The sequence below is a fragment of the Littorina saxatilis genome, linkage group LG2 (genome assembly GCF_037325665.1).
Source record: "Littorina saxatilis isolate snail1 linkage group LG2, US_GU_Lsax_2.0, whole genome shotgun sequence".
Lineage (NCBI taxonomy): Eukaryota > Metazoa > Mollusca > Gastropoda > Littorinimorpha > Littorinidae > Littorina > Littorina saxatilis.
Window position 1 is genome coordinate 29,334,716 of NC_090246.1, and position 12,157 is coordinate 29,346,872.

Consider the following 12,157-nt stretch of genomic DNA (forward strand, 5'->3'; position numbering starts at 1 on the left):
CATGCGACTCATTCCGTGGTGGAGGGTCACATTTGGGGTTTTGGTGGAAGCTTGGGAGCTCAACAGGAACAAACAAGTCGCGTAAGGCGAAAATACAACATTTAGTCAAGCTGTCGAACTCAGAGAATGAAACTGAACGCAATGCAATTTTTCAGCAAGACCGTATACTCGTAGCATCGTCAGTCCACCGCTCGTGGCAAAGGCAGTGACATTGACAAGAAGAGCGGGGTAGCAGTTGCGCTGAGAAGGGGATAGCACGCTTTTCTGTACCTCTCTTCGTTTTAACTTTCTGAGCGTGTTTTTAATCCAAACATATCATATCTATATGTTTTTGGAATCAGAAACCGACAAGGAATAAGATGAAAGTGTTTTTAAAACGATTTTGGAAATTTAATTTTAATCATAATTTTGATATTTTTAATTTTCAGAGCTTGTTTTTAATCCGAATATAACATATTTATATGTTTTTGGAATCAGAACATGATGAAGAATAAAATAAAAGTAATTTTGGATTGTTTTATAAAAAAATAATTTTAATTACAATTTTCAGATTTTTAATGACCAAAGTCATCAATTAATTTTTAAGCCTCCATGCTGAAATGCAATACCGAAGTCCGGCCTTCGTCGAAGATTGCTTGCCCAAAATTTCAATCAATTTGATTGAAAAATGAAGGTGTGACAGTGCCGCATCAAGTTTTACAAAAAGCCGGATATGACGTCATAAAAGACATTCACCGAAAAAATGAAAAAAACGTCTGGGGATTTCATACCCAGGAACTCTCATGTAAAATTTCATAAAGATCGGTCCAGTAGTTTAGTCTGAATCGCTCTACACACACACACGCACAGACAGACACACAGACATACACCACAACCCTCGTCTCGATTCCCCCTCTATGTTAAAACATTTAATCAAAACTTGACTAAATGTAAAAAAAGGTTGAAAGCTGCTAATAATTATATATAGCAGGTGCTGCGGACTTGTACACGCAAATCATGGATACAGTTCTGCTCAGCTAGGCTACACGAAGAACTGATAGAGAGAAAAAGGTTGAAAGTTACTAATAATCACATAAAACTAGCAGGTGCTGCAAACATATACGTGCAACTCGTCGGAAACAGTGCTGCTCACACTACAAGAACAGCAGAGAGAGAAGAATTAAAGGCTGAAGGTTAGTTGACCACACAAGGCAAAGTGAAATGTCAAAATTTACCGGCGCCCTCCTCCTTCTCCTCCTCTGGTTTCTGTTCAGCTTGAGCCTCACCCTCTCCCTCACCTGCATCCTCTGTTTTCGCTGCAAAATGCCATGTTGCCATGTAAGGGCAGTTTCTACAACCTTCTGTTTGACTGTATAACCAGTACAATTGGCGAATTCAGATGCATAATCAGACTTCAACCACTACTGAAGAACATTGCCTCAACCTACGATTAGTTATAACTACACAAAATGACTGACATATATCTATTTTTAGTCGCAGAAGATGAATACATAGGAATTCAGCATCAAGGATTTTTCACAATTTCTGCCCAATTAAAATGACTACATTGTATTTCAACAAAAAAGCTCTTTACACACAAACACATTTTAATAAACAGCTCCTGCATATACAGATGTTAATTTAACCTTTACATCGTTTTAAGAACAACTGTCAAAACCGTCTCCACCAGTAAGTAACATTGTACAATGATAAATCATCTTTGACGTCTTCATATCTGTGTTACGCTGATGGTTGTGACACTGTTATATTCTTTAAGTTTAACAAATCTATGTACAACTGCATTTGCTCATACGTGTAAATGATGTCTCTTCCAATGAATGTTTAATCTTCTGAAAAGAAGTTTATCAAGAATTAAGCCTTAAAAACAAAGCAAAATTAACAGCGAATGGACTTGTCAAATCAGTAGGTCTGACAGGTGTATCAAATATTCTAAACAACTTGCTTAGTACCCGTTTCATGCTGAAAAGAATGCTATTTGCACGATTATTTTGAAGAGATAATGTTATAATTATACAAAGAGTGGTTAGATGCACAATGTTGTTCACACAGCAAAGAAATGTGCAAGCAACAACAGAAGAGAATTATTTGGGGTTTTGGTGGAAGCTTAGGAGCTCAACAGGAACAAACAAGTCGCGTAAGGTAAAAATACAACATTTAGTCAAGCTGTCGAACTCACAGAATGAAACTGAACGCACTGCAATTTTTCAGCAAGACCGTATACTCGTCGCATCGTCAGTCCACCGCTCGTGGCAAAGGCAGTGACATTGACAAGAAGAGCGGGGTAGTAGTTGCGCTGAGAAGGATAGCACGCTTTTCTGTACCTCTCTTCGTTTTAACTTTCTGAGCATGTTTTTAATCCAAACATATCATATCTATATGTTTTTGGAATCAGGAACCGACAAGGAATAAGATGAAAGTGTTTTTAAAACGATTTCGGAAATTTAATTTTAATCATGATTTTTATATTTTTAATTTTCAGAGCTTGTTTTTAATCCGAATATAACATATTTATATGTTTTTGGAATCAGAACATGATGAAGAATAAAATAAAAGTAATTTTGGATCGTTTTATAAAAAAATAATTTTAATTACAATTTTCAGATTTTTAATGACCAAAGTCATTAATTAATGTTTAAGCCTCCATGCTGAAATGCAATACTGAAGTCCGGCCTTCGTCGAAGATTGCTTGGCCAAAATTTCAATCAATTTGATTGAAAAATGAAGGTGTGACAGTGCCGTCTCAACTTTTACAAAAAGCCGGATATGACGTCATAAAAGACATTTACCGAAAAAATGAAAAAAACGTCTGGGGATTTCATACCCAGGAACTCTCATGTAAAATTTCATAAAGATCGGTTCAGTAGTTTAGTCCGAATTGCTCTACACACACACACGCACAGACAGACACACAGACACACACACATACACCACGACCCTCATCTCGATTCCCCCTCTATGTTAAAACATTTAGTCAAAACTTGACTAAATGTAAAAAAGGTTGAAAGCTGCTAATAATTATATATAGCAGGTGCTGCGGACTTGTACACGCAAATCATGGATACAGTTCTGCTCAGCTAGGCTACACCAAGAACTGATAGAGAGAAAAAGGTTGAAAGTTACTAATAATCACAAAAAACTAGCAGGTGCTGCAAACATATACGTGCAACTCGTCGGAAACAGTGCTGCTCACACTACAAGAACAGCAGAGAGAGAATTAAAGGCTGAAGGTTAGTTGACCACACAAGGCAAAGTCAAATGTCAAAATTTACTGGCGTCCTCCTCCTTCTCCTCCTCTGGTTTCTGTTCAGCTTGAGCCTCACCCTCTCCCTCACCTGCATCCTCTGTTTTCGCTGCAAAATGCCATGTTGCCATGTAAGGGCAGTTTCTACAACCTTCTGTTTGACTGTATAACCAGTACAATTGGCGAATTCAGATGCATAATCAGACTTCAACCACTATACTGAAGAACATTGCCTAAACCTACGATTAGTTATAACTACACAAAATGACTGACATATATCTATTTTTAGTCGCAGAAGATGAATACATAGGAATTCAGCATCAAGGATTTTTCACAATTTCTACCCAATTAAAATGACTACATTGTATTTCAACAAAAAAGCTCTTTACACACAAACACATTTTAATAAACAGCTCCTGCATATACAGTTGTTAATTACCTTTACATCGTTTTAAGAACAACTGTCAAAACCGTCTCCACCAGTAAGTAACATTGTACAATGATAAATCATCTTTGACGTCTTCATATCTGTGTTACGCTGATGGTTGTGACACTGTTATATTCTTTAAGTTTAACAAATCTATGTACAACTGCATTTGCTCATACGTGTAAATGATGTCTCTTCCAATGAATGTTTAATCTTCTGAAAAGAAGTTTATCAAGAATTAAGCCTTAAAAACAAAGCAAAATTAACAGCGAATGGACTTGTCAAATCAGTAGGTCTGACAGGTGTATCAAATATTCTAAACAACTTGCTTAGTACCCATTTCATGCTGAAAAGAATGTTATTTGCACGATTTTTTTGAAGAGATAATGTTATAATTATACAAAGAGTGGTTAGATGCACAATGTTGTTCACACAGCAAAGAAATGTGCAAGCAACAACAGAAGAGAACTATTTGGGGTTTTGGTGGAAGCTAGGAGCTCAACAGGAACAAAAAAGGTGAATCAGAATTCAGTCTCTTTTACTGGAAATTTACAGAATGAAAGAAAAAGTTAGACACCTTACAGAGCTATACAGATTATTTGAAGAAAAAAATAGTTACAACAAGAAGATAAACAGGAGAAATTAACCCAATGATGCCGGTGGACAGAATTAACGGTTTATTTTAGTCCAGTACACGAAGAAAGGATGGCATAAAATCTATGAACAGTAAATAATCTGCCTTCCAAAAGTCAGACCCATAAATGTTCTGCTTCAAACGGACAGATCTATAATCTCAGATCTAATCTATGTGGCTATGGAAAAAAACAACCTCCAGCTAATCTCAACACTAAAAATCTATTCTCTTCCTTTTTACCAGGCTCTGGTTCTACTTCTTGCGGTTGTTCTCCTTCTTGTTCTTGCCCTTGTTCTGGCTCTGATGGTTTCTGCTCTTCCCCAACATATACTGTTTCTTCTGCAAATGTTTCATCAGCATGTAATAATCATCCTCTACCAAGACCCCCGTATCTGTACAGGTACCAGTTCTGATTTAACCCTTTGACAATTCTACTCAAAAACTCCTTCAAAGCAATTCTTTATGACAACAACAATTAAGAGATGGTAAATTTAGATTAAAATAAAACCCACAGAATAAAAAAAAATAGTCAGAAAGAAAAAGGTTTATTCATACAATCAGACGAAGACATAAATGTCCAAAGCAAATGAAAGATCTGTGCTAGTGTTTCAGAAGTCAAGCAATTAGCAGAAGACTGAGCTGTAGCATTCTAGAACTTTCCCCTGCAGTTGGTGACACAGAGATATTACGTGTCTTGATAACGTCACTGCCCTTTCCTTATGTAATGATTTAATGAGGAAAAAGATCATTTCCTATTAACCTTAGAGTTGACAGGATAGGTATTTTTCCAATGTATCAAAACCTATGAATCAGCCAGTAAAAAAGTGTTTAAAGTGAATTTAAGCTTGAGCAGTCCTCAAATTTCTACATAAAGCTTGATCTACAACAAGAATCTTTGACAGAGATTTAGCTGGGAGTGAAAACGCCCCCTTTGATTCTGTATGATATCTTTCTCCCTTTCACATCTGCAAACACCCTTTATTAAAAATAAAAAAATCTGTGTGTTTTCATTTTGCCCTTGCGGATGACATCAATATGCACTTACTCTGGCCATATATTAACATAACAATATTTTATCAAATAGTCTTCAAGATGATAAAAATGCAGTTTGAAAATGTGTCTTGAATCTCTTCGGAAAGTTCAAACCGTAGAGGAAAACAACAAAACCCAAATATGTTTCTACACAACAGAGGTTATTCACAAGCAAGATCAAATGCATCTTTTTTTTAATTTTACTGAAGTTTCAAGGTCATACGAGGGTGTCAAAGAGGTGTCAGGTCACATGGGAATATTGTCACAGTGTCACGTGAAAAGGTGTATATATTATATAAACACTCATATATAATTAGAGAAGACTCACACACGTCTGAAAGTCAGTATAGGGGCTCAGATGATTTCAAACACAGCAACCACATGGAGGGAGTATTGTATACAGCTGGTTACAGTAGCAAGGCATCAGTTAGGAATCCGGTGATTTCACACATAGCAAACCACACGAAGGGAGTATTTATACAGCTGGTTAGAGCAGCAAGGCATCAGTCAGATTAGGAATCAGGTGATTTCAAACACAGCAACCACATGGAGGGAGTATGTAGCTGGTTACAGCAGCAGGCATCAGTCAGATTAGGAATCAGGTGATTTCAAACACAGCAACCACATGGAGGGAGTATGTAGCTGGTTACAGCAGCAGGCATCAGTCAGGTTAGGAATCGGGTGATTTCAAACATAGCAACCACATGGAGAGAGTTTATATGTATACAGCTGGTTACAGCAGCAGGCATCAGTCAGATTAGGAATCAGGTGATTTCAAACACAGCAACCACATGGAGGGAGTATGTAGCTGGTTACAGCAGCAGGCATCAGTCAGGTTAGGAATCGGGTGATTTCAAACATAGCAACCACATGGAGAGAGTTTATATGTATACAGCTGGTTACAGCAGCAGGCATCAGTCAGATTAGGAATCAGGTGATTTCAAACATAGCAAACACATGGAGGGAGTATGTATATAGCTGGTTACAGCAGCAGGCATCAGTCAGATTAGGAATTAATCGGGTGATTTCAAACACAGAAACCACATGGATAGAGTATGTATATAGCAGGCATCAGTGAGGTTAGAACAGCATCAAATCAGGGTACACATATTTCGAGCCATTTCACAGCGACTCCTGTGTACCTTCACCCTCTCCTGCGGCCGCTTCTGTTTCTTCCTGAGGCTTCTCCTCTTCCTGAGCTTGCTCTTCTGCCTTGGCTTCTTCTTTTGGTGCTTCTGCTTCTTCTTCTTTAGCAGCAGGGGATTCTTCTTCTTTGGCTGCTTCTTCCTGTTTGGGTTCTTCTGGTTGCTGTTCTTGCTGCTGTTGCTGCTCTTCTTGTTTCTGCTGTTGCTCAGCTGAACACACAGTTACTTGTCAGCATTACTTTTTACTGGCTTGTTTGTTATTTTTATCCCACTTGACACCCTTGTTGAAGACTTCTACAATGTTTTTTCTCCTCAAGTTCTACTCATCTTATCATCTAAGTCCTTTTTCTATTCACATATGAAATAGCTTCAAAGTCATAACAGCATCAATACTAAAGTCACTAAGGTTCTATTTTGTAGTTTGTGACAGCTGCTCTCTCATGTCATCATGAAGACGACTAGCCGTTCATGTGTCTACTCCTGCATATGTGCATCCATCCTCTTGGTCTTCAAAAAATATCACTACATACATTTTAACTAAAGCAGCATCTATATCTGCAACTATCAAAATACAGGGTGGTCCAAAAAAATGTAGACAGTTTTGCGTGCCTGTCATTTCTGCTACAGGGCTCCCATCTATTCTTTTTCACCTGGAATGTCTCACACAAGCATGAAAGTTTAGTAAGGCATAGTTTTTTCTTCTTTGCAACATCATTTCTGGGCGTAGTTCAATAGCTCATCACATTCTCAATCCAAGCACCTCGTCCCCAGATCTTTCTCCTCCAGATTTCTTCCTCTGGGGGTACTTGAAGGAAAGGCTTTACCACAACAATCCACAGACAATACAAGCGCTAAAGGAGAACATTCTTCGTGAAATCAGGAGGATTCCACTCAAGACCTTGGACAGAGTTATCAACAACTTCAATGTCCGTGTCACAGCCGTAATCCAGAGACGAGGTGCTTGGATTGAGAATGTGATGAACTATTGAACTACGCCCAGAAATGATGTTGCAAAGAAGAACAAGAGGCGAAGCCTTCAAGGCTCACGTAAGAAATAGACAAACAGTAACACAAACTCAATCACTCCGTCACACATACACACCCACACACACAGTAAGCTTAGGTGACACTGTGCAAGAAAGAGAGACACTAGATCTAGATCTGTCTGTCTGCATGTAGCCTACTTTCAGGGACACGACTGCCAAATAGTCTCGGCCCGCTCAAAATAACAATGACCGAGACCACACACACCACGCGAGAGAGAAAGACTACAGGGAGGAATGCCGTCATGATGCATTAATTGACGTCAAACACTTTTGACCGTGACGTAATCTTATGCAAGCTTTATCCATAGTCTTGGATAACCACTCACACATAGACTCGGAAATGTTAAAGTTTCTACCACAGACATACACACGCACAAACACACGCACACGCACACACACACAGACAGACAAAGTTACGATCGCATAGGCTACACTTCGTGAGCCAAAAAACTGTGCCTGACTACTTTCATGCTTGTGTGAGACATATTCCAGGTGAAAAAGAATAGGTGGGAGCCCTGTAGCAGAAATGACAGGCACACAAAACTGTCTACATTTTTTTGGACCACCCTGTACAAGGCAAAGTGATGGAAGACCAAGAAAAGATGCAGACTGGAGAAAGTAAAAAGATATAGAACAATAAAGGCACAAAATCTAGTTCATCTACACAGGTATTTCAGTTAGAAATCAGTATATTTCCGCTGGTGCAGTTTAAATCTAAAAAGGCAAGGAACCTGAGATGTCAGCTGTTTACAGTGCACAACGAAAAATAACGTAAATTGAGTGCGCACTGAGTGTGTATATTGTCAAAGTTAGCTCAGAGCTAAGGGATTATAATGTTCTGCCCTTGCTGCCGATATTCAGGCGCTACTTCTGCTGCTTCAGTGCCGCCTGTTTTGATTACGGCTGCTTGCACAGATAAGGAACAAAACAGCAGCCTCTTTACAATAGTTGAATAGATGCATTTGTAGCTGTGCTACAATCGTTCTTACACAAATTTGCAGCTCAACTTTAGACCTATACACTTTTCTGCAAAGCTGAGAAAACAGAAACATGTGGGGAAGGTATGAAAGGTCCACAGCTATTGTTTTTCACAATTAACCACTTTCCTCTGGGAAATCTTGAAGATCTGAGACACAAGGCACAATACAATATACCCTTGAGATGTGATTAATTCACAACTTTTGAGGGAAATGGAGAAACATTTTATCAATGCTCTTGTCTTATTAACTGCTTAACAGTACATAAGCTTACCTTGTTGCTCCTTTTCTCCTGTGTTTGGAATACCGAAAGAAAGAGAGAAGAAAAAGCTTGAACCATATTCCAGCATAATACAAATAAAATTGCATCCCTACAAAAGGATGCCTGTCCTTCCATACAAACAAACAAGTCGCGAAAGGCGAAATTACTACATTTAGTCAAGCTGTGGAACTCACAAAATGAAACTGAACGTAGTCCGCCGCTAGTGCAAAAAGCAGTGAAAGTGACGAGCCTGTTTGGCGCGGCAGCGGTTGCGCTGTGCTTCATAGCACGCTTTACTGTACCTCTCTTCGTTTTAACTTTCTGAGCGTGTTTTTAATCCAAACATATCATATCTATATGTTTTTGGAATCAGGAACCGACAAGGAATAAGATGAAATAGTTTTTGAAACGATTTTGGAAATTTAATTTTGATCATAATTTTTAATTTTTTTAATTTTCAGAGCTTGTTTTTAATCCAAATTAACATATTTATATGTTTTTGAAATCAGAAAATGATGAAGAATAAGATGAACGTAAATTTGGATCGTTTTATATAAAAAAAAGTTTTTTTTACAATTTTCAGATTTTTAATTACCAAAGTCATTAATTAATTTTTAAGCCTCCATGCTGAAATGCAATACCGAAGTCCGGCCTTCGTCGAAGATTGCTTGGCCAAAATTTCAATCAATTTGATTGAAAAATGAGGGTGTGACAGTGCCGCCTCAACTTTTACAAAAAGCCGGATATGACGTCATCAAAGACATTTATCGCAAAAAAGAAAAAAACGTCCGGGGATATCATTCCCAGGAACTCTCATGTAAAATTTCATAAAGATCGGTCCAGTAGTTTAGTCTGAATCGCTCTACACACACACACACACACACACACACACACACACACACACACACACACATACACCACGACCCTCGTCTCGATTCCCCTTCTATGTTAAAACATTTACCCGGTAGTCAAAACTTGACTAAATGTAAAAACAGGGTGAAAAAGATTTTGTTTTATAAGGACCAAAAGAGGTGGACAGGAAATGCAATTTTCAAAGCAGCTCAATATTGTGCATACAAATTATAATGCCACTATATGAAGTTAACTTAAAAACTCTTTTCATTAACTCATTCATTTAAGACAATGCATAAACGGCTATAAAAGAACAGAAAGATGGCAGCTAGAACAGGAACACAAGTACAGTCATCTTCAAACGACAATATGTGGAAAGCTGATAATAGAACATACATGTACTCATACAAAAACATGTTGAATAAATAACATAAAAACAAAAATAACAACAACAAAAAACAATAATGCTAAGCACACAGATAGATGTAACGTATGCAAAGCAAAAAAAATGAACACGCACAAGTGGTTACGGATACAGTGATAGGAGCTTAAAATCAGTAATACGTACATACTTATAATTTGTTTAAAAAGCATGGCCTTAAAATAATAGCATGAACATTTATTTGGCACAGTTTGTGTACATTTTGACAGAAAGTTTCAACTATTATGCTTGATATGAATTTCATACATAACAATTTTCATAACTTAGCCAAAGCATGCCACTAATGACCTTTTTGCAGGTTTCCAATCACAGAAGCCAAATATGAATATGCCCAGAATGGAATGTTTTGCCTGACAGAAAGGCTCAAAGACAATGTGTTGACAAACTGTGCCTCACTAAAACCAGCAAGAATTTGTCAGTTCATAGTCAAACCAAGGCCTTCATCCCAATTACTGGACTGTAAGTGTAATCAACTCATGACAGCCATCAATGGTCTTTACTTTAGAATAACAACAATTTTCAGGATTGGATCTAGAATGAACATAATTTTTTTCCTAGGAGTTAAATATAAAGTTCTGAATTTGCATAAGATTTAGTTTGTTAGAATTTGTGGCCAAGACATTTAAAGGCTCAGAAAACTGTAGAACACCGGAATTCTAAAGGGAAAACCCCTTTTCCTTTTAGAATTCCGGTGTTCTACAGTTTTCTGAGCCTTTAGTTGTCTTGGCCACAAATTCTGGGGGGGGGGGGGGGGGTGTGCTTTTGTTTGACTGTGAACTGATAAATCGTTGTCTCGATAAACATTAAAATACGTCCCTGCCGGATGAACAACCTGTGTGTGAGGTGGTGTACCAGGATAACAATCCACATCGTCTGACAGAACTATCATGTTAATCTGTCTTGCATGAAAACATGAGCAGATCTGAACTCAAATGAGAATATTTTTTTTAAATTCATGCAAGTACACTGGTACCGAAAAATAAATAAAACTCGAACATAGCCTTATAACTTAACCAAATCAAGTAATGTTATTGTTTTAATGATACAAGCAAAACCTAAGCGACAAGAGCAGGAAAACATTTTTTAATAAACTGAGCTTTTTGTAGACTGTAGCTATGATGACTTTGGTTGCATTTTTAGTTGAGGTTCCTGATCAAATACGAAAACATCCTGTGTGTGTGTGTGTGTGCATATATGTGTGTGTTCAAGCATTATATAAAGTTCTAGTCTGCAAATAACATTCCTTACAAAGCTTCTTCTCACTACAAGGTTATCTTAAATCTGTTAGTATGAATAGGGTTATATTCTCTAGACCTGCATTTGTACTATTTTGTGACATGCATTTCCAGTCCTTTAAATGATTATAACGTATATTAAATGGCAACTAGAATGTATTCTCTTCACTTTTTTCAGTAATACTCCAGTTAGATAATGATACAGACATGCAGCAACGAAACATAGTAGATATTTTTGTCTTTTTTTTGGTATAATTGTTAGTGATCAAATCCATGTCACAACCTTTGTTTTCCATGTTACAAAGTTGACGTACTTTAAAACTCTTGTAATTTACTGAAAGTAGACCCCCAAAAAGTGCAAGTATATTTCTAATTCTTTATCTGCAGGCCAAGGATATACATGGAACTAGTTCTTATTAATGAAATCAATTTGTATGGTTAAAATGTCTCAGTTAAGTGAAGAAATGTCAACTTCGTAACATGGTTTCCACGGGTACACAGCTCTCGAGAATAACCCATATGTGCACATGGTCTATTCGAAAATTTTATTGTAAATTTTCATTTAATAAATATACCTACCCGAATCACATGTAGCAGTTGACTCAGTCTAAAGTGCTAGGTCTGAAAAGGCTACCCGTCTAAGGGGAGCAACCCCAACTAAAAAAGTGTAAACGTAGCTATGGTAATGACGACGCACCCAGGGAGTTACCTCCCCTCCTGCGTACTACGTCACTACTGCTACTGACCACGTGACCCCTATCATTCGACTCGAAGAATAAAATCTCCAAATCATAAGCGGGGTAGGTGGGAGGGACTACGATATGTGATTCGGGTAGGTATATTTATTAAATGAAAATTTACAAT

The 12,157-nt window shown here is 37.6% G+C and overlaps 1 protein-coding gene across 22 annotated transcripts in view; it reads right to left on the minus strand.

Annotated features, from left to right (window-relative positions):
• LOC138958704 (thioredoxin domain-containing protein 6-like) overlaps positions 1 to 12,157 on the minus strand; it is a 58,001-nt gene that overhangs the window by 23,569 nt on the left and 22,275 nt on the right. For 11 of the 22 annotated variants that reach the window (XM_070329938.1, XM_070329936.1, XM_070329949.1 and 8 more), the window contains 5 exons: positions 8,777 to 8,794; positions 6,477 to 6,689; positions 4,543 to 4,641; positions 3,270 to 3,350; positions 1,215 to 1,295 (listed from right to left, as the gene is read on the minus strand). In XM_070329938.1, the coding sequence (XP_070186039.1) occupies positions 1,215 to 1,295; positions 3,270 to 3,350; positions 4,543 to 4,641; positions 6,477 to 6,689; positions 8,777 to 8,794 (492 nt within the window). The remainder of the gene's footprint in view (positions 1 to 1,214; positions 1,296 to 3,269; positions 3,351 to 4,542; positions 4,642 to 6,476; positions 6,690 to 8,776; positions 8,795 to 12,157) is intronic. The other 11 variants (XM_070329951.1, XM_070329950.1, XM_070329953.1 and 8 more) reach the window with 7 other exon arrangements.